The sequence below is a fragment of the Eptesicus fuscus genome, chromosome 10 (assembly GCF_027574615.1).
Source record: "Eptesicus fuscus isolate TK198812 chromosome 10, DD_ASM_mEF_20220401, whole genome shotgun sequence".
NCBI lineage: Eukaryota > Metazoa > Chordata > Mammalia > Chiroptera > Vespertilionidae > Eptesicus > Eptesicus fuscus.
This window is the reverse complement of record NC_072482.1, coordinates 93,425,016-93,451,893: the sequence shown is the minus strand read 5'-3', so window position 1 is coordinate 93,451,893 and position 26,878 is coordinate 93,425,016. Positions and strand designations below refer to the sequence as shown.

The following is a 26,878-nucleotide window of genomic DNA, read 5'->3' as shown; positions in this document are numbered from 1 at the left end:
CACGGCGGTTCCCCACTGTCTGAGCACACACGGCGGTTCCCCACTGTCTGAGCACACACGGCGGTTCTACACTGTCTGAGCACACACGGCGGTTCCACACTGTCTGAGCACACACGGCGGTTCCACACTGACTGAGCACACACGGCGGTTCCACACTGTCTGAGCACACACGGCGGTTCCCCACTGTCTGAGCACACACGGCGGTTCCCCACTGTCTGAGCACACACGGCGGTTCCCCACTGTCTGAGCACACACGGCGGTTCCACACTGTCTGAGCACACACGGCGGTTCCCCACTGTCTGAGCACACACGGCGGTTCTCCACTGTCTGAGCACACACGGCGGTTCCCCACTGTCTGAGCACACACGGCGGTTCCCCACTGTCTGAGCACACACGGCGGTTCCCCACTGTCTGAGCACACACGGCGGTTCCCCACTGTCTGAGCACACACGGCGGTTCCCCACTGTCTGAGCACACACGGCGGTTCCCCACTGTCTGAGCACACACGGCGGTTCCACACTGTCTGAGCACACACGGCGGTTCCCCACTGTCTGAGCACACACGGCGGTTCCCCACTGTCTGAGCACACACGGCGGTTCCACACTGTCTGAGCACACACGGCGGTTCCCCACTGTCTGAGCACACACGGCGGTTCCCCACTGTCCGAGCACACACGGCGGTTCCCCATTGTCTGAGCACACACGGCGGTTCCACACTGACTGAGCACACACGGCGGTTCCCCACTGTCTGAGCACACACGGCAGTTCCACACTGTCTGAGCACACACGGCGGTTCCCCACTGTCTGAGCACACACGGCGGTTCCCCACTGTCTGAGCATACACACGGCGGTTCCACACTGTCTGAGCACACACGGCGGTTCCACACTGTCTGAGCACACACGGCGGTTCCCCACTGTCTGAGCACACACGGCGGTTCCACACTGTCTGAGCACACACGGCGGTTCCACATTGTCTGAGCACACACACACACGGCAGTTCCCCACTGTCTGAGCACACACGGCGGTTCCACATTGTCTGAGCACACACGGCGGTTCCCCACTGTCTGAGCACACACACACACGGCAGTTCCCCACTGTCTGAGCACACACACACACACACACACACACGGCGGTTCCCCACTGTCTGAGCACACACGGCGGTTCCCCACTGTCTGAGCACACACGGCGGTTCCACACTGTCTGAGCACACACGGCGGTTCCACATTGTCTGAGCACACACGGCGGTTCCACACTGTCTGAGCACACACGGCGGTTCCACACTGTCTGAGCACACACGGCGGTTCCACACTGTCTGAGCACACACACACACGGCGGTTCCCCATTGTCTGAGCACACACGGCGGTTCCCCACTGTCTGAGCACACACACACACACGGCGGTTCCACAGTCTGAGCACACACGGCGGTTCCCCACTGACTGAGCACACACGGCGGTTCCACACTGTCTGAGCACACACGGCGGTTCCACACTGTCTGAGCACACACGGCGGTTCCCCACTGTCTGAGCACACACGGCGGTTCCCCACTGTCTGAGCACACACACACACTGCGGTTCCCCATTGTCTGAGCACACACGGCGGTTCCCCACTGTCTGAGCACACACGGCGGTTCCACACTGTCTGAGCACACACGGCGGTCCACACTGTCTGAGCACACACATTGGCGGTTCCCCACTGTCTGAGCACACACGGCGGTTCCACACTGTCTGAGCACACACGGCGGTTCCACACTGTCTGAGCACACACGGCGGTTCCACACTGTCTGAGCACACACGGCGGTTCCACACTGTCTGAGCACACACGGCGGTTCCCCACTGTCTGAGCACACACGGCGGTTCCCCACTGTCTGAGCACACACGGCGGTTCCACACTGTCTGAGCACACACACACATGGCAGTTCCCCACTGTCTGAGCACACACACACGGCGGTTCCCCATTGTCTGAGCACACACGGCAGTTCCACACTGGGAATGACAACGGCTACACCTGGCTTTAGGGATCAGCTGTCCCCGACCGGAGGTGGAAGGGGTGTCTTACACATTCTTTGAGGGACACGGCACCCCAGGGCTTTGATAACCATGGGATACTGAACCCTCTCCCCCAGTTCAAGTATGAGCCCTGGAACCTGTGGCAGGTGCTCAATGGCAGCTCCTCAGTCCTTCATACTCAGTGGTTTGCACAGGGGGTTTGCTCGGCCATGATCTGTGACGCTGGTCCCCAAGGTGAAAACATGGGACGCTCCCCCAGATGAGCCCACACTAGGTCACTCGTCCAGGCATTGTTCTTAAGTTTCTCAAGGAATTTCCCACTTGGGCCACTGCCTCCGCATCTCAGAAAACAGACCACAGGAAGGCGATCTACCCATTCCCCAACTAACCCCTTTGAGATGCATGAAACCTTGTGGTTGTTCAACCCTCCAGAGATGCTCAACTCTGCCTCCAGACGTGTGGCATACATAAAAGGTGAAGGACCTAAAGGGGAAACTGTGATTCTCAAAGTGTGGCCTCCAGCCCGCGTCATTAACAACTCCTGGGAACTGTCAGAAATTCAGGTGATGGGGCCCCACCCCGGACCTACTGACTCAGAGACTCTGGAGGTGGGCCCAGCAACCCAGCTCCTTCAGGTGGTTCTCTGCCCGCTCAAGCCGAGGACTGGTGGCCTCATCAAATGGCATGGAGTTTGACCCTAATAATTAACAGCACTAAAGAGTCTGGTTAGCCCTAGCTGGTTTGGCTCAGTGGATAGAGCGTCAGCCTGCGAAATGAAAGGTCTCAGGTTCGATTCTGATCAAGGGCACATGCCTGGGTTGTGGGCTCGATCCTCAGTGGGGGACTTGCAGGAGGCAGCCGATCCATGATTCTCTCTCATCATGGATGTTTCTATCTCTCCCTCTTCCTTCCTCTCTGAAATCAATAAAAAAAATATATATATATTTTAAAAAGAGTCTGTTTAGGTATTTCAGATGACTCCACTGTTTATACCCTCACAATTACACTGACAGAAATCCAAAGAAGAACCTGTTAAGACGAAATTCCCCATTATCACGGTGCCTTGTGCTCAGTGAGCACCCAATAAATACACCCTCAGTGAGCGAGGGGGTGAATGAATGTTATGAAGTTCTCCTTCAAACCCCCCCCCCCAAAAAAAAAAAGAAATAAAAAGAAGATGAAGTTAAAAACCATTCGCCCCAGCTTTTCTTTCAAATAACCCCAAACAAGATAAACGGTTTCAGTAACTCCGAGAGACTCCAGTAACTATTTAGGTCCAATTTCTTGTCCTCTAAGTCTGTGCTGCCCAGCATGGCAGCCACCAGTCCTGTGTGGCTACTGGGCACCGGAAGGTGACTGGTCGGAATTAACGTGTGCCGGAGGGTGAAATACTCAGGACAAGGCAGTACCAACATAAAGAAGGTAAAAGATCTTTTTAGTATTTTTTTATACTGAATACCTATTGAAATAATATTTTGGATATACCAGATTAAAATATATTATAAAGTTAATTTCACCTGTTCCTTTCCACTTTTAAATGGTCGCTGCTGGGAAATTTACAATCGCACGTGGAGCTGGCACTGTGTTTCTATTGGACGTGCTGATCAGCACATGCCGGGGTGACTTTTATTTAGTGAGGCCCCTGGGGGTTCCATCCTATTGATTTCCATTGGGTGTCAGGAGCAAGTCTCCATCCTTAAAGGAAAAGAGATTTTTAAAGGGCACTCTCCATATTTTTTAAAATATATTTTTATTGATTTCAGAGAGGAAGGGAGAGGGAGAGACAGAAACATCAATGAGAGAGAATCACTGATCGGCTGCTTCCTGCATGTCCCCTATTGGGAATCGAGCCCGCAACCCGGGCACGTGCCCTTGACCGGAATCGAACCTGGGACCCCTCAGTCCGAAAGCCGATGCTCCATCCACTGAGCACCCCGGCCAGGGCACTCACCAAATGTTGGTGGCATTTACCCACTTGGAGTTCTGTTTTCTGGAAGGTGTTAGTCTACAGTTTCCAAACAAACGGTCTTCACTTCTATCACCCATGTAACCACACCTTTTCCTCTAGGAGCCTCAGAGGTACATTTGGGTCCATGACAAATGTGAGGAGTTTTTTCCTCACTCTCCACGGTGGCAAGAAGAGCCTCACTGAGGACCCCGCCATGCTCCCCGCGGGCAGCCCTACGCCTCCCCTGCCCTCTCTCACATGTGCCTTCCAGGCTCTGCACTGGCCACAGCTGGGCCCCACTGCCCATGTCCACTCTGGGGACACAGCCGATACCCTCGACTGGTGTCCGTAGGCAACGGTCTGAGCCTCAGATCTTATCTACGAGAAACACAAAGTACCACTGCTCTGTCTCCCACAACTCAGACTGTGTTCCGGGGCACAGAAGGGAAGGGAGGTATAGCCCCCAACACTGGCCATCAACCCCCCTCTACAGCACTCAATGCTAAAAGGGAGGAGAAATTCACTCAGAAGGCAGACCATGAGTCGGTCCCATGGTAACGACGTGTCAGAGGGTGGCGACTGCGGCAGAATTTCATAAATACCCCAAAGCGCCATCTCAACACAGCGCCATGTTCGCAGAGGATGCGAGCACGTAACTGACAGGGGCACTGCTTCCTGGTCTGTAAAATAAAATAAAATAATAAAGTAAAATAATAAAATAAAATAAAATAAAATAAAATAAAATAAAATAAAAATAAAAAATAAAAAATAATAAAATAAAATAATAAAATAAAATAAAATATAAAATAAATAAAATAAAATAATAAAATAAAATATAAAATAAATAAAATAAAATAATAAAATAAATAAATAAATAAATAAATAAATAAAATAATAAAATAAAATAAAGACGCTCTTCCTAGAAAGCCTCAGTGGACCACCACCTATCGCTTCTCTGACCCTCTGACTGCTCCTCTAGCTCCTGTCTGCTGCTCAGCGTGGCGGGCTCCCCTCCCCGCACCTGCTCAGCCGCCCCTGCCTCCTCCTGGGTCCCTCTCCCTCCTCCTCAGAGTCCTGTGTTTCCTTTTGTTCCTGAGCTGCCTTTCCCACGACGCTACCCTCCTAAGAAGAAAATGCCTCCCACTTCCGGCCCCAAGAGCGGCCCATTCTGCGGATTAGCCTTCTCCGGGGATTTCTCTCCAGAAAAGCCATTCTGGCCTCCCTCCTCCTCACACCCGCGCCCTCTCCAGCTCTCAGCCCAACACGCCCTGCCTATTCCTGATGAAGGGCCTTATCTTTGACTTCCCTCTCACCTTCCTGGTGGACTGACTCACTCCTTCACTCAAAAGAGCGATTGTTTCAACCCTCTTGCTTTACCTCCCAAACTTACCAGTTAAATAATGACAGCAATATTCCCGAGAGTTGTTTAAATCTCACTTACTCTGCAGCACATACAGTTTACTTGTGGAATTTACATGGGTGTGCATGGAGCTCTGCGTTCTAAAATCATTAACAGAATATATCTTTCCTTCCGCTTAAGTAGCTGATCAGGCTAACGAACCTCCTCAAGTATTCAGGTTCCTGGACTTCCATGGCCAAGCGAAGGAGGGAGGAGGATTTCTTTCTAGAATCGGAATGACAATGCTGGAATGGACTGCTGCACTCAGTGGGTGTACTGTCCATACAGTGAAATCAAGGCCCAGTGAAGGTAAAGCTTTCCCCAAGGTCACACAGCAAGTGGAAGAGCCCCTGCCCATAGCCAGTTTACTTCTAATAAAAACATAGGGCCTTTGAAATCGGTAAAGCACTATCTAAAGAAAAGGGGTTTATTGACATAGTTATTATTAACAATAAATAATAATAATAATAACAACAAGTCAGTATGGCTCAGTGGTTGAGCGTTGACCTATGAACCAGGAGGTCACAGTTTGATTCCCGGGCAGGGCACATGCCCAGGTTGGCTCAGTCCCTGGTGTTTGGTGTCGCAGGAAGAAGCCAATCCATGATTCTCTCTCATCACTGATGTTTCTATCTCTCTCTCCCTCCCTCTCCCTTCCTGAGTTCAATAAAAAATATATTAAAAAAAAAAAGAGTAAGATACCACTTACAGGGACAGGGAGGTTGTTCCACTGAGTGAGTCAGTCTGGGGTTAAAATATGACTTGAGAGCTTAAGAGGAGGGAAGCAGACGCTGACTGTGGGAGAGGAAGTTGCAGGTCGGGTCATGGTCACGGTCACCGTCACCACTGAGAGGTGGGAAGGCATCAAGGCCGGGCTTCTCAGCTTTCAGGAACCACCGCTGTCTTGTTTGAAAGTCGGCTTCTGGTTCAGCTGGTGGCTGGGGCTGAGGGTCTGCGGTTCTCATAGGCTCCCAGGTGTGTTGCTGTGGCTCTTTCACGGACCTTGGACCTTGCTTTGAGTGACAAGGATTTAGGGGTTAGGTTTCAGAAGCAAAAAAGTCCAAGGAGAGGCACAGGACCTGGACGTGGAGTAGGGGCCCCAGGGCCAAGTGCAGGGGCTGTCACCGAGTAGCCCTGTGCAGGCACAGGTGGATGTGTACCTGCCTCCCCCTGAGCCTCGGGTGCAGGTCTGTGAACTGAAGGGCGTGTCCAGGATGCTGGCCATGATTGCTGGAATGTCCTGGGACTCGGAGCACTGCAGCGGCCAGCACACCTGGAGGCAGGAAGCCCTTTTAGCAGCTGGGGGGGCAGGGGGTCTCCGCGTCGGCAGCTGTCTCAGTGTCCCCGGTGGGTAGGGTGGCCTTTGATCTCCAGTCACATGCTCCAGACCACCTGTGGCATATTCTTGAACCACATGGTCCCAATTTTTCCACCCTTTTCATGCCATTTGATCTCTCGCTTCCCATGCTCCCTCGAGGCTGACCTTTTCCTCACCCTTGTTATTTCATCATCCTTCCCCTTCCATGGCCTGGGGTACAGAACTGATTATAATTACAGTGCGTTTCCTTTCTTTTTAAGCAAAGCATGTCAACGCTGTTCTATGCCATCATTTTGCTGATTGAACACAAACTTGTTGAAGAATGTGACACTGGTGCTGAGAGAGAGAGAGAGAGAGAGAGAGAGAGATTCCCCTTATCTGAAATGAAGTAAGACCATTGCTTTTAGGGAGGAGTTCACCAATGCTAAAAGGTTCCAATCTTTTCTATAGAATTGTGCATATGTACACATAGGTAAGTCACACCTTCAGCTATGTTAGGAGAGACACCCAGCAGATTCAGGATGGGAAGTACGGGAGCCACTCAAACACTTTTGTGGATTTAGGAACTTAGATTCCTAAGCTCAGAGCAGCATGAGCTGGAAAGTGTGATCTCATCAAGTTAAAGAGCCCCCTTACCTAAGTCTCTTTCCCTGTGAGAAGGAGCGACGCAGCACGTGCCACCCACGGAGCTCCCTGGCGGGCAGTGAGGATGACGCTGTAAGGGCATCCATCATGAGAAGGGAGGCGTGTGGGTGGTTGTCTATGTCATTCTAATTCTCCACTCCGACCAGCACAGGCCCCATCCCAACCTCACAAACAAGTGTGTACGCTCAAATCAGAAACCGGCTTTGGTTCCCACACCGTGGATGCTCCCACACATTTGCGTTTTATTGGAAGAAGAAGTCATATAGGCCCCAATGGACTTTCCGGGTGAAAAATGCCCATCCTTCCAAACCCTTTGGAAACACAAAATCTCCAGCGCCTTCCCTCCCTCAGAAGTAAACCCTTCACAACCTTGTGGTATCTCCCCGAACACCCTAATTTGGATGGTGACATCTGGTTCCCAGCTCTCCCGGCTGGGATTTGTTTTTAAAGGGACAGTGAGGCATTCTGACTTTCGGAGCCACCACCCTGCATTTGTGTGGGAGGATCGCGGCCTCCCCTTCCCTGGCATCCGTGCACACTACACGATGCTAGCAATTTCCCACAAATAGGGAAGCTACTGTTTTTTATTCCTAGAATGCCAGTTTCTTCAAAAGCCTTGGTCTCTTCCAGAAGGTATTTCGGACACGGTAGGACGCCCGCTGCCCACTTTCCTTAGCTCCCTCACAAGCATCTTGGGGAACTTGATGCCGGGGACGATTCCAACATCACTGGAGAGGGCCCCTCTGTCTTCAGGCGGCGCCAAGAGGCGCGCCCGGTGGTCAATAGCTTCCCTGTACTGCTTCCTTCTCTGCCCACGGGGGCCCAGGATTTGAGAACCAGGCCCTCCAGCCTCCGTGGATGTGATGGGAGAGGCCGTGGATGGGACAGGAGAGTTGAGGGCTGGATGATGGAGACAGACTATAACTCGGGAAGTGCCACCTGCCCCTCAGGGCCTGGCTCCCCAAGGCAACGAGATGGTGGGCAGTGCCGTGCTGTGGTTCAGGGCACAGACCTGCAGGAAACCCCCAGCCCTGGCCCAGTGACCTGTGGGAAGTCACCTTTCCTCCTGAGCACCGCTTTCTCATCAATGCAGTGCGGACATCTAGTGTGCAGTACGCACGGGGCTCGCAAAGCGCGTGGAAGACTTAACCACAGAGCGTTTACGGTGACAGCACCGACGAGCAGAGGTCGTTAGTGTTGGATGAGATCGTCATGGGAAGAGCTTACATGATGCCCAGCTGCCCGGCACGGGAGACGCACTAGATGGGAACTAGCTACTAATATTATTCTACCTGTTCATCATGGACCAATAAACCACTGCTTTACAGGACAAGCACAGGGAATGTTTCATTTTAAGCATTTAAGCAGGTAAATGCTTACGCCGGTGCATGGAAGGGGCGGTCCCAAAGCTAATGAAACGGCGTCACAGTAAGTCTGGGAAGAACGGGGCGCAGAGAGCAGGGGAGGAGGCGGGGGAGGCGGCGGACTCTGAACAGTGCGCGGGGCCTGCCTCGCAGAATGGTCATGAGACGCCGAAGCGACCACCGCAAACGAGAATCCCACAGAGGATGAGCCGCGGGCAGCTGGAGGTGAGTTGGGGGATGCAAATAAAATAAGAATTGGGGGCAACGGTCAGAAAACGTCACCTTCCGAAAAGAAAACTGGCAAGAGTCAAATTAACCACCTATGCTGCCTGCTGCCTGCTCCTTCTTTCACCTTTTTTTTCTTTTTAGCATATTCAGAAGTGCGGACATCTAGTGTGCAGTACGCACAGAGCTCGCAAAGCGTGTGGAAGGCTGAACCACAGATCAACCACAGACAGCAGAATAATCACAAGGCAAAAGTAAGAAACCATAAAAATTTAAAGCAACTTGTTGGTGAATGCTACCAGTAGGAATAACTAACAAAAAAAGAAATCAATAATGGCTTGAAAAACGTACATGGTAAAAAATTAAATCACCAGGAAAATTTGACTTGGTGGATATAACAGTTCTATAAGAAAATTCATATTGCAATGTTCGTGATATAAAAAACCGATTATAAATTTTATGTAGAGAAAGAAATTACTCCGATAAAAATAATTTCAGTAAAATAAAAATGTACGTGGGGAAAATTGGAAATAGTTTAGCCTTGCAATAGAGAAAATGGACTGTGGTAGGCATCATAGTGTTCTCAGGAAGTATTTTCTTCAACAGAAATCCGTCAGTACTGTTAAAATTGCAATTATAATGTTTCTCCTGTGAAACCCAGAATGAAGAGTCTTTGCGGGGGAAAGTCGAGCAGGTGGAATGGGTGGTGACACCATCCTGTCCCCACGGAACTCCGCCAGGCACCGGGCTCTCTGGGCCCGAGCAGACCCACCGGGCTGCGGGCTGCGAGCAGGGCCTGCGCTTCCCCAGCACCCAGAGCCACCGAGCCACCTTCCCAACCCTCTCCTCTAGGGAGGCCCCTCTGAGGGCTAATTTAGGAACCAGTGCGAGATAAACTTTGGTCTTAGAAACAGTGATTGGCTCTGTGCACTACAGGAACACGTTTTGTATGAGAATTTGACCAAAAGAGTGGGGGTGGGAGGATGAGAGAGGGAGACCGAAGAGGAGGAAAAGAGAAGGAGGAGGGGAAAAGGAGAGGAGGGGGAGGAGGGGTGAGGCTGGAGGAGGAGAGGGCGAGGGGGAGAAGTAAGAGGGAGGGTTGGAGGAAGAGAGGGACAAAGAGAAAGAGAGAGAGAGAGAGGGAAAGAGATGGAGAAAGACAGAGACACAGAGGAGGGACAGACGGACACACACACACACACACACACACACACACACACACACACACACGCCTTCGCACTGTGTCTGCGGAGTGGTTTCGGGCCAGGGAGCAGAAGTGCCCAGTGGACAGTTGTTCAGATTCTGCCGCAGCACAGGTGGCGTTTTAAAGCCCACCGGCTTCCCTGGGTCCGATTCCTCCACCAAGCAGGATCGCTCCTTGGTGTCAGGGTTACCTGTCACAGGAGCGTTTCCTAAGTAACCAGCCTTGTTTTGGGAGCCCCACCGCCGGCCGAGGTCCCATTTCAGCCGTGGTTGACTTCCGGGCTTTCGTTCCTTAGGAGTGTCGGGGGCCGGGAAGGACGGTACCGGGTGCACGGGACGTGAGCAGAGGGAGGCGGCCGCTCTGCTGCCTGGAGAGGTCTGTCCCGAATCGAACAAAATGCTCCGATCCCAAACCAGGCGCTGGGTGTCTGGCTGTCCGGGTGAACTAGAGAAGTGCCGTTTCCAAGCAGGACTCCAGTGACCCGGCCAGACCTCCCGGGCCCCTGCTGCCCGTCTTTGCTGTCTATTTGGTGGCAATGTCAGTTACCGGGAAAGTTCTTTCAGAAAAAATACTGCGTAAGGTGTTTCAAGAGACTTGTCAAGGCAGACACACAGCCGCCTCCTCGCCAGGAAGCTGAAGATGGGAGGTTCCGATCCTCGGCAAACCTTTAACAAGTTACCCAGAGGGCTGGCCTCAGGCTATGATGGGCTATTATGGCTTCTGTAAGTAGAGGTATACTACAAATAATTAGAATTAATCCCTAATAATAAAAAGTTTCTAAGCCTCATTTTTCATGTTTTTAGTTAGATAGCACAAAATAAATGTGCTCAGATTTCATTGAACCATAATGTTATTTTCCACAGTCGAGAAACACATGGGAGGACTCGATATGAAGTATCAGACCCCACTACCAGCGCTGCCACTCATTCCTATCACATTGCAGGTCGGTTTTAGGAGAATCTATGTTTGTGGAAGGTGAAGAGAGAACTGGGTGGGGAAAGAGGATCATTTCTCTTAGAAAAGTACTACCATTCTCTGAGCTAACCTGACAAGAACCTACAGAATGCGTGTCATTGCCCCCATATGCGGATGAGAACAGGAGGGCTGGCATTCAGAAGGTGTAGACCAGCCTGGGGTCACACAGCTCCGAGGGTGAGCCCATCTGCCTCCTCTCTCCTTCCTTTTCATCGCTGGCGGATGAAACACATGATTGTGTTATGACTTACACACCGTCATCGTGGGGTTATGATAGTGTATATCCATTACAAACGTGTGGTAGAATGCTTTTAGTAAACCTATTCGCTTGCACAACCATCACTGCAATCTAATTTCAGATGATTTTCATTACTCCAAACAGTCCTGGCATGTCTGTGTGCATCAACCCTCATTCCTCCACGCCCCCGCTACCCCCGCACAGCCATCACCAACCTGCTTTCTCTCTCTAAAGATTTGCCCTGTCCGGACATTTCATGTAAACAGAATCATATAAACACAACACAGTCTTCTGATCGGGCCTCTTTCACTTCGCATAGCGTTTTAAGGTTCACCCGTGTTGTAGGTACGCGCTCCTGTGATGTGGCGCAGACGATGGTTCCTATAGGCTAGTCCTGTTCCCTGGGGGACACTGGGCCTGAGCCCCTCTCTCCTCCGACACGTCAACCTGGGAAGAACGAGGGCTGAGACTAGGAAACCTGGGTTCAAGGCTCTGGCTCGGCCACTTTCTCCCATTTAGCCTCTCCCCCACAAACGTGCTTGGAAGAGATCAAGTTCAATGATAGCCTTTATAAATTATTGATGTGCTATAAATGCAAAGCCTTAAAGCATGAATTACTTGAAATCCCAGATGCAATGACTAAGAAAGAGATGTCTCTCTCCCCAGCAGAAGAAAGGGGTTTTCCTCCCCCTCCTCCCTGCCTCAGGACACAGGAAGGCTGCTCCCCACCTGACATCTCCCCACGCACTCCCACTATCGGCTCCCTGACTGCTCTCCTCGCGGGGACAGAGACGGTGGATGGAGGCGGGAGCTCAGAGAAGGGTACAGCTGTGCCTCAGTGCCGGGGATGGCAGACCAGAGCAGACGCTATCTACTGAGGCCCAGACCTGGATCCCATTTCCCTGTGGCGATGGGGATCTCTCAGCCGAGTGAGGCTGGGCCGGATGCCCGGGCATCGGGGCGGGGGAGCGGGGGGGGGGGGGGGACAGAGATAGGACGTCTGCCATGGTTTCTCATGCGTCACCTAACATTCTTAGAGCCCCCACTGCCCTCTGCCACTCCTGCCCCGCAAAGCTACAAGCTCACAAATGCACACTTCAGGAAAAAGCTCCCATCTAACAGAAAAAAGGACTTTAAAGGTTGGTTGTGCGAGGGATTGGGATTTGTTTCAATAGCTTTCAAGTGGATTGCGGTAAACTTTTCACCATAGGATTTCGTTATCTCAGGAAGACTAAAGCTGTCATCTCAATACACAGATCACAGATACGTCTCTGTGTTATCTCTTCATGAAAGAAAGAGATTCTGGTCCCCGGCCGGAGACATGAGCCAGCAGCTTCAGGTTTAGTTTACAGTTTAGTCTCAGTTTCCGGGTTCCTACGACGGGACCAGAGTTAGGCTACGACGATCACAAAGAACGGAGCACAGGCACCGACCGCAGGCCTTCGGGACTGCGCGGACCTGGGTTTCCTGGGGACAGCAGGAAACGGCGCTCAGTGGCGATGCTGGGTGAGCGGCACCACAGGCCGCCGCAGGGCAGGGGCACCCGCCCTGTCTTACCTCTGGCCACCTTCCATCCCACCTTCTACTCAGGTCCTCCCGCGGACAGAGTGCGTGAAGGCTTCGGGGACTCCGCCGCAGCGCCTCGTCCCGTCAGCGCCCTGGCCCTCTCGCAGGGCCCCTGCGGCTGAGCTGAGCACGGGCGGGAGGGGACCGAGGTGAGGGCAGGTCTTCAGCGTTACCTATTTGCCTTTCCAGGTCGGCGGCTTCATCAGGCGTGGCTCGCGGAAGGACTCCGGGGTCACTGAAGCTGGTGCGAAGCAGGGTCCCCATCACAAAGAAGAACAGGATGCCACCAACCACGGGAATGGCAGGGGTGATTCTCACTGCGAGGTACGGGCAGCTGCCAGCAGGTGGGAAGGCGGGAGGGGGGAGAAAGGAAAGATAACGTCAGTAATCAACAGTCCGCGGTCTAGATTTTCCAAGCTAAAGGCTTCTTTGGAGAAGCGAAATTGATTTCCATTAAAAATTCATCTATGCTGAGCATTTACATTTGGGGAGGCCTGCCATTCTCTCCCGCAGACGGTGCAACCCTCCCTTCCCAGCCACAGCCAGCCAGGCCCGCGGCTCCCACAGCGCCACCAGCAAAGAGGCTGGCGGGAGAATGGAACAACCCTGCTGTCCGATCACCCCGGATGTACAGACAGCCATGGATCTGTGATCTCCCTCCCGTCCCTGGAGACACCAGACTGAGCTGGCCTTTCCTCATGGGTCACGCAACCTGGGGCACCAAATGCTGAGAAATGCAGATTCATCCTCAAAAGGCAAAAAACATTTTTTTTAATCAATCTTTTGGAGCTTATCTATTAAAAGAGGTTAATGAGCTACGGAAATGAACTTGCAACCCGTTTCCAGGAAGAATGAAGGGGTTCGGTGGCCGGGCTGTTCTAACCGCCTGCTCTTCCGGAAGGCACTGGAGCTCCCATGGCGGCGCACGGCCAGCTCGCTCTGGAAGCCCCTTCACTGTCCTCCAGCCGGGAGCTGACAGGCAGCCGGGCGGCGGGGGGCCGGGAAAGGGGTCCTTGGGACAGACTCCAGTCTAGGCCAGCAGGGCTCGGGGGCCGGGAGCCAGGGCAGCTGTGCGCACCACGCCCTGGCCCACTGCTGCTGCCCCTTGGCGCCACAGAGGGCGAGAGAGGCCGCGTGAGAATCCGCTCGATGCCTGAAGCTGAGGGAAGGATGGGGTCTGCCATCTATTGTCACCACGCTCAGTGCCATGGGGGTGCCGCGGAGCACAGCACGGAGTCGTGGAGTTGTCACAGCTCGAGTGAGGAGCGCCTCCCAGAGGCTCCACCTCATCAGTGACCCTCTTCCAGGTGCTGAAGGCGAAACAGGGGCTGGAGAAGGATGAGGAGGCGACTGGGCTCAGTCGTGGGGGTGTTGGGGACCAGCACCCCACTCCCGTGCAGTGCTTACAGGGGCGGGGGGGGGGGTGGTAAGGTGCCTGATGGGATGGCAAGGCGATGTCCAGGCCTCAAGGACCACAGGCCATGACCCCCTTTGCCAGGGCCAGACACCAGCGAGTCAGAGGCCGGGCCTTCAGGAGGACGGTGACGTGGACTAAGGATGGTCACTGCACTGAAGGCCCAAGGCCTCGCCTGATCCCTGCTCTGAGGAAACCCAGAGGCGTCCCGACTACTCTCAGAAGGTGGACGGTGACCCCAAACACGACCAGGCGGGTGGCCTCCAAAAGAGTCATGTGATTCAGAGACAAAAATATGTGACATTTCTAACATCTCTTCCTCCCCCACACCGACCACCTGCAGAAACTGAGCAAAACAAACAAACAACATCGTGTCACCTCATCCGGACTGGGGTGTGACTTCTCTTCACAGGATTCATGGGAAACCATAAAAAACCACTGTCATTCCTGCTCCAATGCGGCCCGCCCAAACTCCCAGATACGTGGAGCCTTTTTAACATCCTCAGGGATTCTCATAGGAGAGCAAATTTGGCAAAGAGAGCAAGGAGACATAAAAAACTTGCCGTCGCTGGTTTGGCTCAGTGGATAGAGCGCTGGCCTGCAGACTGAAGGGTCCCGGGTTTGATTCCGGTCAAGGACACATGCTTGGGTTGTGGGCTCAATCCCCAGTAGGGGGCGTGCAGGAGGCAGCCGATCAACGATTCTCTCTCATCATTGATGTTTCTATCTCTCTCTCCCTCTCTCTTCCTCTCTGGAATCAATAAAAATATATATTTTAAAAAAGATATAGAGCTATGCTCTATATAAAAACGATCATTGCTGCCCTGGCTGGGTGGCTCAGTATGTGGAAATGTCCCATACACCGAAAGGTCTTGGGTGCAATCCCCGTCAGGGCGTGTACAGGAGGCAACCAATCCATGTTTCCCTCACACATCAATGTTTCTTTTTTTTTTTTTTTAAATATATTTTATTGATTTTTTACAGAGAGGAAGAGAGAGGGATAGAGAGTTAGAAACATCCATGAGAGAGAAACATCGATCAGCTGCCTCTTGCACACCCCCTACTGGGGATGTGCCCACAACCAAGGTACATGCCCTTGACCGGAATCAAACCTGGGACCCTTGAGTCCGCAGGCCGACGCTCTATCCACTGAGCCAAACCGGTTTCGGCTCACATCAATGTTTCTCTCCATCTCCCTCTCCCTCTAAAATGAATGAAAACGGAAAAGCTTCAGGTTAAATAAGGATTTAAGAAGTGGCAAACAGCACTCAGGGTATACCCTGGATTTGTCGCAGGAGTACTTTCCTGCATCTAGGAGTCCGACAACAAGGGGGGAGACTGGAAAGGATGGCACCCCCGCACGGGGGCTAGTGCAGAGCTGGCATTTCCACCTGAGACACGTGGAGAATAAACGTCTGGTCAGAAAATGCCCGTCTTCCCTTTACAGATTCAACATAAACTGACAATAACAGTCACACATACACTGCACCGAACTCGAACTCCACAGTGGGCTGCAGTGGGAGCAACACGTGAGTCTGAAACACAGCTTTCTCCGTCTCCCTTTCAGAGCTGTTCCTGCCCCTGCCCCGGCCCCTGCCCCTGCCCTGCCCCCTGCCCCTGCCCCTGCCCCTGCATGAACACGCGGGCCCAGGGCTTTCCCGGCCATGAGATGAAGGGAACTCCAAGGGCACAGTCGCAGTGAACGTGGACACTTGTAACTCGATGAGGTAAACCTCCTCCTCGCACCCATCTGGCAGGTGCAGTCTGGCCCTCCGTGGCTCAGGGCGGGAAGGGGGCTGGCAAGTGCTGATGTGAACAGCTCCATCCCAGGTGGCTTTCGTATTGGGGGTCTCCCAGACATTTAAGCCTCACTCTGAGCCTGTGAGTTCTTCAGAGCCCCCACAGGTGTACTGCCCTTGAGGCACCGTTGCCCTCCTTCTACCCAGAGCCCACCCTTCTACCTCTCTCTCTCTCTCTTTTAAAAAATATATTTTTATTGATTTCAGAGAGGAAGGGAGAGGGAGAATCACTGATCGGCTGCTTCATGTACGCCCCTATTGGGGATCGAGCCCACAATCCGGGCATGTGCCCTTGACCGGAATTGAACCTGGGACCCTTCAGTCTACAGGCTGACACTCTCTCCACTAAGCAAAATCAACTAGGGCCCAACCTCTCTCTTTTTAAAAAAATATTTTTTTAATTGATTTCAGAGAGGAAGGGAGAGGGAGAGAGAGATAGAAACATCAATGATGAGAGAGAATCACTGATCGGCTGCCTCCTGCATGCTCCCTACTGGGAAAATATTTTTTTAATTGATTTCAGAGAGGAAGGGAGAGGGAGAGAGAGATAGAAACATCAATGATGAGAGAGAATCACTGATCGGCTGCCTCCTGCATGCTCCCTACTGGGGATCGAGCCCAAAACCAGGGCATGTGCCCTAATCGGGAATCGAACCGTGACCTCCTGGTTCATAGGTCAACACTCAACCACCGAGCCACTCCGGCCGGGCTCCCTCCCACATCTCTTTGCCCCTCGCCCCCCAACCCCCCCCCCACCCCCCCCCCCCCGTTCCTGTCTTGTCCGAAACCTGGGTTGCACTCACTTCCTTGGCTCCGGCTTCCCTCGCCGGGGGACAGCTGGAGCAGCCCCCTCGGCCCTCTGCCCACCACAGGCTCCCCTCTCCGTCTGCCCACACACTGCCGGCTCTGTGCCACGGCTCCGCTCAGGAGCCTGCCACCACCCCTCTTCCTGCCAAATCACGTTCCAGCTCCTGGTCTGCCATCCATAGCCTATCGCACGTGCCCGTCTCAGCTCTCCTCCTCCTCCTCCTCCGTCCCACTCCCCTTCTCTCACATTCGAGGGCAAGCGGGCCTCTCAGCCTTCCCAAACAGCCCCCTGCCCACCCAGCCCATCTAGGCTCCATAACACATCCCCAACGTTCACGTTCCTGTAAAGACGCTGTGAGGAGTTGGCCTTGCTCATCCCCAGACAGAAGTGATGGCTTCTTTGTCTGAACCTCCTGACATTCTGGCTCGCCCTCCCTGGGGGCCTGTGGCTATTTGTGGACATGCCTCAGGGCCTGGCTGGGCTGGAAGTCCCGCGGGTGAGACCCGGCACAACGCGCCATACACGACAGGTGCTGACAAACACTTGTTGAGGAACTCAATGAACGGGACCCACGACTGACTTTCACTGTAACACGGAGAAGAGGAAAGTGGCGTCAGCCAGGCCCTCAACCTCAACAAGGTGCCTTGTGTCTCGGGCTCGCTTCTCTGTCTCCCAAGCTTGCTGGGTCCCATGACTTCCTTCCCACAGGTGCAGAGGCTCTGCCCGTCCAGGAGGCTTCCGTGGCCGAGTTACAAGGTGTGGACTCTCCTTAGTTCCCTGAGTTGAGCATGTAAGTGAACACGGTCCCGGCATTAACCTGAACCTCTAACCCCTCCACACGCTGAAGTTCTAGCAGATGAAACATCTCCTGTTGGTACAACCTGGTACAGTCCCCTGTCCTATCAGCCTCCATGTGACAAAGAACCACGTCAGTTTCTCCTTGGAATTTTGGACAATGCTCTTTACAAAAGCTGCAGGATCCACGCCCCTCAGCAAACCCTGAGGCCAGAGCTACACCCTCCCCTTCGAGCGGCTGCTAGGAAAAGCAGGGCACGTGTGCAGTCCTTCTGGTAAAGAGGCGGCAGCAAGCGGACCTGCCCATGACAGACTGACAGATCGCTAGACCTCCAGAGGAGGCCAGGCCCGTGGGGGAGCTCAGCCAGCCCGCCCTCAGCCGCTGCAGGGCGTGACAGCCAGGGCACCACAAAGAGAAGAAAACTCCCAGCCCGGGTCCAGACCCCTCGAAATGGCTCCTTCCCAGTTCTGAGCGACTGTGCTGGGAGCTCCGATCCCGAGTGGCATCTGCGAGGAGGAGCCCTCCTTCCCTGCGGCTCTGGGTTTGATGCAAGCTGAGGCTGCAGCTGCCACAGCGATAAACACCACGCGGAGGCCTCTTTCCGTCTGAGGGGCCGTGACCTACATACAGCCAGGGCCGCGCAGTCTTCCTGCAGCTCAGCGGGAAGGTGGCTGGAGGGAGAGCACGAGAATGCGAAAGCACGCACTTCACAGCAGAAAAGGACGGGCGATGGTGGCCCCAGACCAGACAAATGCTCACAGGATGCGCAGCCTTCGGAGCGGCCCCGCCTCCCACGCACATCCCTGCGAGCTGAGTTTCCATGTGAAGATTGAACGTCTACTATAAACTGTCAGCTCCCTGTGCATTAGAGGTGAAGAAGGGCCTTCCAGGTAACGAGTAGAAAATGAAGCACTGCCAAGGATGGGAAGCAGTTTTTCCAGTTTCAATGGCAATTTTCTCAAATCTCACACACACACACACACACACACACACACACACGCATTGATTTCAGAGAGGGAGAGGGAGAGAGAGAGAGAAACATCAGTGATGAGAGATAATCATTGATTGGCCGCCTCCTGCACATCCCACACCGGGGATCAAGCCCACAACCTGGGCATGTGCCCTGACTGGAAATCGAACTGTGACCTCCTGGTTCATAGGTCAATGCTCAATCCCTGAGCCACGCCTGCTGGGTATCTTCTCAAATCTTTAGGAAAAACAATTATGTGTGCTTCCATCTTCATACATGAAGGGTGGAACTGTTTGCTGGGTGCCATATTACCGGACACCATGCAATTAGTGTGTTTTGTCATCAACTATGACAGAATTATTTTGCCATCAGATACTGACGTCCCAGAAGCAATGCTGCCAGTACTCCTGCTTTCATGGTCAGAGGCTGACCGCCTCACATGCTGTAATCTGACGTAAAACTGGTTCCTTGGACAGAATCCTGGGACTAAACTAACTTCTTAAACATTTCAGATAGGAAATCTGGATTTCATTATCGGGTAGCTAGTCTCTGTTTTTTCCACAGGACATTCTTTGGGGAAAGATTAGCTTTCCTTAAAAAACAAAACCAAAACAATATTAACAAGATGTAGCAGACATTAAAACCAAGAGGCCTTGGGAACGAAAAGTGGAGAATCCTTTTCCATGTCAAAACCATCTGAGTCATCTGTTAATATTTTGCCTGCAAATGGATGCACAGACCAAAAATAAAAAATAAAAAAACCCTGTTAATTGTGGCTCAGGACCCATAACTACAACATGGCCTGGGCCTGGTGCTTGTGTTCTGTGGAAGCTTAATGCTATTCTTTATACATCAAAACGAGGTCGGCAAAGAGTGCTGTACAGGAAGCGTAAGTGGCCTTGCTTCGTTGATGCTGCATCCTCGCGGGTTTCTGTGCTCCAGAAATCCCACGGTTAACCTATTATTTTAAATTTCAGGGTCTTCATTGCCCTGCACTTCCATAATAAACAGTTAAGGCGAATGATCATAAAGTGAAATAATCTGAGCCAGTGACTCACACGTCTGAAACAACAACAGCGTAGCTTTGTGAAGAATGGAGGTTGTAAGGGTTATAATAAAAATGATCTTCCTCCTTTGCGTATGAGTCACTGTAAAAATAAATGTATTTTTCATTTATAGGCAGGGACATAAACACCATTAACTTTATGGTTTGCTCCTTAATCACATACACAGCAATGTACCATTGCAGGGCAATGCTGAGTACATTACGGGGAGACAAATCGAGGGGAAAGGAGATGCGGAAAGAGCATCCACTCACAAGGCCAGAATGGGGAAATAACAGGAAGACGATTTCATAAAGCTCCTAAGAGCGCCATTCCTCTACGAGACACCCCACGGCAGCACCCCGTGTTTGAAAGCTCCTTCTTAGTAATGGCGCGTAATCATAACCTACCAATATGACATGGAAGGAGGAAATGAAAATACACAGGGTCAGGGGCCAAAGTGGGGGATGTAACAAGAGAAACCTGGAAGGAATAACTCAGACCCAGAGAGCAGGGCTGGGTGAGAGTGGAACTCCGCTCATAAATTTGCAGGCTGTAAAGATGATTCACCACATCATCAAAAGCTCCGCAGGCTCATTGCTTGTTTGCTTTTGTGTGTGTTTTTTTAAAATATATTTTATTGATTTTTCACAGAGAGGAAGGGAGAGGGATAGAGAGTTAGAAACATCGATGAGAGAGAAACATCGATCAGCTGCCTCCTGCACACTCCCCACTGGGGATGTGCCCACAAACAAGGTACATGCCCTTGACCGGAATCGAACCTGGGACCCTTGAGTCCGCAGGCCGACTCTCTATCCACTGAGCCAAACCGGTCAGGGCTACAGGCTCATTGTTACAACCATCTCCGTCTGCTTTCTTATTGGACAACGGCAGCTTCCAGGCTCACGAAGGGAAGAAGGCGGAGGACCCACCCCACGGACAGGGCCCAGTCCTAGGGAACCTGGTGCTTCCCTGCAGGCCTGTTAACTCGGGGGTCCCCAGACCACCCAGACAGACCCAGTTATAGACAGAGCACCTGGGAAACTGTAGTTTACAAATACAGGCGTCAAATCCAAGTGTGTAAACAGCCCGATACACCCATCTACCATTAGGAATGTGCAAGGGCTTATGAGGGAAAACTGGTGTTTCAGAGTTTTTGCCAAGCGATTTTGAGTTTGATTCAAAATTCCAGGAAGCCAAAGGCTTCTGACGAGTGTGTAAGCAGCGGGAGGAAAGCCAGCACTACTCTGCCCCGACTGGCTCTTTGTGATTGAGTTGTACGAGTTCCTTACATGTTGTGGCTATCGACCCCTTATCGGATGCAGCATTTGCCAACAGATTCTCCCAGTCAGCACGTTGCCTTTTCGTTTTGTTGTGTTCCTTTGCTGTGCAGAAGCTTTTTAGTTCGATGTAGTCCCGTTTAGTTTTTTCTTTTGTTTCTCTTGCTCGAGGGTATGTGTCCAAAAAGGTATTACTCAGACTGATGTTAGATGGTTTACTTCCGCTGTCTTCTTCTGGGAGGTTTATGGTTTCGGGCCTTCCATTGAAGTCTTGACCCATGTTGCGTTTATTTTTGTATATGGTGTAAGAGAGTGGTCCAGTTTTATTTTAATGTTTTTTGTCATGTTATCTGTCTAGTTTTTTCAACACGACTTGTTGGAGAGACTGTCATTATTTTTTCCTCCTTTGTCATAGGTTAATTGACCCTATAAGCGAGGGTTTATTTCTGGGGCTTCTATTCTGTTCCACTGATCTATGGTGTCTGTTTTTTTGTGTGTGTGTTTTTGTTTTGTTTTGTTTTGTTTTTTGGTGCCAGTACCACACTGTTTTGATTATTATAGCTTTGTCATATAGTTTGAGATCTGGGAACATGATGCCTCCAAGTTTGTTCTTCTTTCAGGATGGCTTTGGCTATTTGGGGTCTTTTGTGGTTCCATATAAATTTTAGGATTATTTGTTCTAGTTCTGAGCAGAATGACATCGGTACTTTGATAGGAATTGCACTGAATCTATAAATGAATCCTATAACTCAATAACAAAAAAATAAGCAGTAGGTATACCAGCTAAGAGGAAAGACGTGGACAAGGACACAAAACCTCCCCGTATTCACTGTGTCCAGGCCTCCATGGCCGACTGATGAGCGATATGCAGAGTCTTCTCAGACCTACCTGGACCGCTCCACTGTCAGGACAGGGGTCTCTCCAGGTTGTTCAGTCCCTGCCCTGTCCCTGGCGCCCCAGACGCTTCCTGGGAGGGGAGAGGGAGAACAGAGAGGGAACGGCGGAGAGGCGGCCCCGAGTCAGACCTCATTCATCCAGGGAGTGGGCCACGCTGGCCAGTTGGTTTGAACAGCAGAACGAGTGCATCCAAAGACAGTCACATTCTGAGAACGGCCTTCCCCGTCTCCAGAGACCACAGCCTGGGAGGGCTGTCACGTGGCTGCCAAGAAGCATCACTTCAGGTCGGAAGCCCTGGTGAGACTTCATGATGTCGCCACACAGAGGTCCGCCGCGCAGGGCGCCCGGAAAGAAGGCTTCCCAACGCGCTCACCGCGCCTCCATGCTCAGGGCAGACCTCGGGCGGAGTGCTGATTCTGGCGGCTCTTGGAGACTCTCGGCCAGAGCGGCCCTCGGTGGGAAGCAGGCCGCTGAGCCGCTCAGGACGACAGGCTGCGGTGCCGTCTGAAAACAGCGGCAGGCTGTGCAGACGTGCTTCTCGGAGCAGAGCTCTGGGACAGGACCTCCAGGAAAGGACCCACTGACCAAGGAACAGCCACTGCTGCTACCAATGCCGAGCGCTCCCTCCTCCAGAGCAGGCAGGAGGAGCCCAGCGTCCGGGAGGCGTGGGGACACTGAGGCAGCCAGCCTCGCCGGTGGAACCTGCCCTCCGGCTGCCCAGCTCTCGGGAGGCTCAGTGACACTTCGGCGCCGTGTCTTATCCCGTCTATGGAGAGAAGGTCCACAGATGCTCCGAGGGGCTTGTGACCCCGAGAGCACTGAACACCTCCGAGGAAGGCAGGTGTGTACCCGGGCACCTGTTCGGAAACGCACTCCCGCGCCGGCGGCTAAAGACGCTGCCCCAGTGCCGCAACGTTCCCCAGCTGCCCCGCCCGCTCCCCACACCCCTGGACCGCGCCGTGAGCCAGGAAATAGAGCCACTGTCTGCCCAGGCTGGAGGCCTCCAGGGCCCAGCTCCCGAAGGTCGTAAGTAATTTGTCTGTCAGCTCAGGCCTTACGTGGGGAACCAGCTTCTCAGCCGGCGTGGTGCACACGCCCCAGTCTCATCAAAGCAGATGGGTGCACAGTCTTTGAAGAGGGAGGAGGAGAGGGGCCACTTCGTGGCTGGTGCAAATCGGGGGCAGCTAGTGAAGCCCCTTCCCCATCCGGGAGCCTGAGGGTGGGCATGACTCCTAAAAGCTGAAACAACTGCTGCATGAAGAAGAAAGACAGCAAGGCAGCCCAGCCAGCATGGCTCGGTGGTTGAGCATCAATCTATGAACCAGAAGGTCATAGTTTGATTCCTGGTCAAGGGCACATGCGTGGGTTGCAGGCTCGGTCCCCAGTGGGGGGCATGCAGGAGGCAGCCGATCAACGATTCTCTCTCATCATTGATGTTTCTAGCTTTCTCTCCTTTTCCCTTCCTCTCTGAAATCAATGAAAATATATTTTACAAGGGAGGAGGAGGAGGAGGAGGAGGAGGAGGAGGAGGAGGAGGAGGAGGAGGAGAAGGAGAGCCAAGGCCAATGGGAGAGTAAGAAGGAGGTTTTGGAAGAGACTGAGGGGGTACCATCGCATCCCCAGCCTTGTCCGGAGCCGCCTGAGACCAAGTGGACCGACAGTTAAGAGAAGAACCTGACTCAGTTCCACACTAGAATCGGAGGGCAGGGGGTACAGAGAGCGCCATGGAAAGTTCCATGGTGTTAGTGGGAGGTCCTTAGACAGTGGAATCAGGCCAGCTGGCTTCAAATCTTAAATCTGGTGCTTATTTTACAGGTTTGAGAACCCTGTCCTTTGGAGTTTTGTGAAAGTTTCATTACATAGGCATTACTGATTCAACCTCCAGCTCCTCTCCCCGCCCCGAGGTCAGAGGTGGGACCTCTGATCACATGGTGGTCCTCCTGGGGACCAGCCCCCACCCTTAGGTGCTGTCCAAAGGCACCTCACTAACGAACTAACACACCTTTGTTCCCCCTCATCACTTTGGAAATTCAAGGGTTTTGGAAGCTATGAGCCAGAAATGGTAGACGAAGGCCAAATACATATTTCCTGTTATAAATCACAATCCACAGTACGGTAGGTGGACTCCTGGAGGGCTCCAGTGATCCCTGCCTCCAAGGTAGTCACAGTCACCGGGAGTGAGGCTGAGCCTAGGGTCCTGCTTCTAGAAAATGGCAAAAGTAATGGGTATCACGTCCAGAATTAGGTGGCAAAAGTCATAGCAATGTCCCTCCGGCTTCCTCTCACTCTCCCGCTGGCTCTCTCAGAAGGCAGACTGGTGGCAGCTGTGAACGGTCTCAGAGGCTCCGTGGCCCGGCTCAGGACGGAGGTGGCCTCCGGCCAGCAGGCTCCTGGTGAGTGAGCTCAGCAGCAGACCCTCCCCAGGCAAGCCTTGAGGTGACGGAATCCCCAGCCCTGTTTTGAAGGCAGCCTGTGCGACTCCCCGAGCCAGAGGACACAGCTCAGCTGCACTGGATTTCTGACCCAGAAATATGAGGTAATAGGCGTTTGCTGTTTTAAGCTCCTAAGTTCTGGGGTGATTTGTTACACAGCAATCGCTGACTAGCACACATGACTCTCTCAGGCACAGACTGCATTTGGACACTGTATATGCCAAGTAAAACGGAATCCTCGTCTTCCTCCAGTGAAGGGAATGGCACCCCAGTGCACAGAGTAGATCCTGAACATCCGTTCCCCCTGTGACGTGCTCTGACTAGCCGAGTGGCACACAGGGGTCCCTCCGGAGAGAAGGAAGACTCACGAATGATTCGTTTGGGCTCTGTCTCTGCTTAACTGAAGCCCGAGTTACCTTTCCGTGGGCCAAGTGGCTATGTTCAAGGCGACGGGAAAACTTCACAGAAACAATGACCGGGACAATCTGACTTCTTAATACGTAAAAAGAGAAAGCATATGTTTATCCACAGGGGAGACCTTAAAATTAAACGAGGGAGCTGAAAAATGGCTACCTCCTTAAAAACTGCAAATAAACACAAGTTCATAAAGTGAGCGCAAATAAGCCCTCAGGCATTCCTGAAGATCCTCTGAACTCTCTTTTTTTACCCGCTGTGTTTCTTTAATCCTGTGCAAGACGCCACCAACATCTATTTCCCCTTTTGCATTTCCTTAGACCCTCCTGGTGACACGAAGGAAAACATGTCAGCAGCAGTGCCGGCCGCAGATAAGAGCACTCCACAGGCACGGGCCAGGGCTCTTCCACTGAGAGGCTGCTGGTGGGGACGAGCAGAGAAAGGCATTCTGGATCCCACATCACACATCACACACACCATAAAGCAGAGCAAAGCAGACGGCCCCCAAAGGGCAGGGAAGGACTCCACAACAGAAGAAAATGAAACGCCACCAACCCCACTAGTAATCAAATAAAGGCACGTTCACAATAGCATTTGTAGATTCACATGGACAGATGCCCCTAAGACTTCAGAGAGAAGGAAGGAGGACAGGGAGAGGGAGAGGGAGGGGGAGGGAGGGCAAGGGGGGAGGGAGAATGCGAGAATGGGTGGGAGCGCAGAGACGCACGCAGCCTCCTTAGAACGTGGCCTGGAAGTACCGCCCGGAGCCTGACAGTTTAAAGTCCCTTCTGCTTTAAGCCCTTTTCCTATGGACAGAAGGAAAGGGCGTGGGGAGAAGGTAAAGGAAGTGGAAGGCAAGAAAAGAAAAAACAACGTACAGTAAGTAGGCTTTTAGGAAGCATAAAAAATTACTTTTAAATAGCAAAAACATCATTTTAAAATGATTTGGGCAGCTTTTTGAGACCAGAAATAATTTCCTTAAAGTCAACACCACCCCAAATGAGGCTGCCGCACGGCCTTGTCCTCGCCTGTTTCCCGTGTCAGTTTCTTCTCTCGGATCACAGCAGCGGGGAACGGGAGCACAGGCCGACTCCCCCGAGGAGAGCTGGGACACCGTCCAGTCCACTCCTGTTGGCGACACAGACTCACCCGTTTCTCGTTAACATCGGAGTTTAACTGGAGATGATGTATCAGGTCTAAGTCTGTCTGATGGCGGGATTTCTCACTTTTAGTTGTGAAAGCTTTGACATGATATTCACATTTATAAAGGCAGGAACTCACATACCGAATGACTCGGTCCAGGGACCTGACCCGAAGACTGCACTGAACTGTCACAAAGTCTTGTGTGTAGGAATCAGGGCAGGTGATGAAGCAGAGTCACCACGCAACCTGTCCACGACAGCTAAGTCGCAGTGAAAGGGCAAAGCACCCGGGGCCACCTCAGGGCACAGCCGGGTGCCAGGGCGGCCCGGGCTGTGAGATCCTCAGCGCCATCTGTTACGCACTCAGGCAATGTCAGGTTAGTTAGGTTCATGCAACCTTCTCAAATCCTCCCCTTTATGTGCCCTGAGAGCTGCTAAAGCACCATTCTGCATGTGGACTGGGGGGTTGACGCGTCCACCGAGGAATCGTGGCTGCTCCCCATGTTCCTTGGAGGGAGAGATGTGACTGTGGAAGCTGAAGCCCCACCCCCACCCCCACCCCGAGAGCTCACGTTGGCACCCACCCTCCCTGAGCCCCACCTCTCCGGGAGGCAGGGGACCCTTCTCACACCTGTGCAGCCTCCTGCTCGGAAGCTGAGGTTCGGAGGGAAAATCACGGAAGCCTTTCCTCCAGGCTGCGCCGGGACTGTCTGAGGCCGCCCTCTGTGATGGGCTGCTGTAACGCACACTTCGCCGTGACGTCTGACTCCAAACCACAAAACAAAGCAAAAGAGACCCGACTCCCCGTGTGGGCTCTTGGCTGGATCATTACATATGTCATAGGACTTGGGTGCCTGACAGCTGGGAAGGAAAGACCTAGAAGCTGAGACAGCCTGAGCACATCACGGGCCGGAACGGAGGGAACCAGCTGAGCCTCCTTGCCGGGCCTCCATCTGGTCAGAATGGGGAAGGGCCACCCCCAAGTCCAGAACAGGG

General features: G+C 52.7%; 1 protein-coding gene across 3 annotated transcripts in view; it reads right to left on the bottom strand.

Annotated features, from left to right (window-relative positions):
• The window catches only part of ZDHHC14 (zinc finger DHHC-type palmitoyltransferase 14), a 182,502-nt gene that overhangs the window by 55,638 nt on the left and 99,986 nt on the right, over positions 1–26,878 (bottom strand). For all 3 annotated transcript variants that reach the window (XM_008154669.3, XM_008154670.2, XM_028129870.2), the window contains exon 2: positions 13,061–13,221. In XM_008154669.3, coding sequence (XP_008152891.2) covers positions 13,061–13,221 — 161 coding nt within the window. The remainder of the gene's footprint in view (positions 1–13,060; positions 13,222–26,878) is intronic.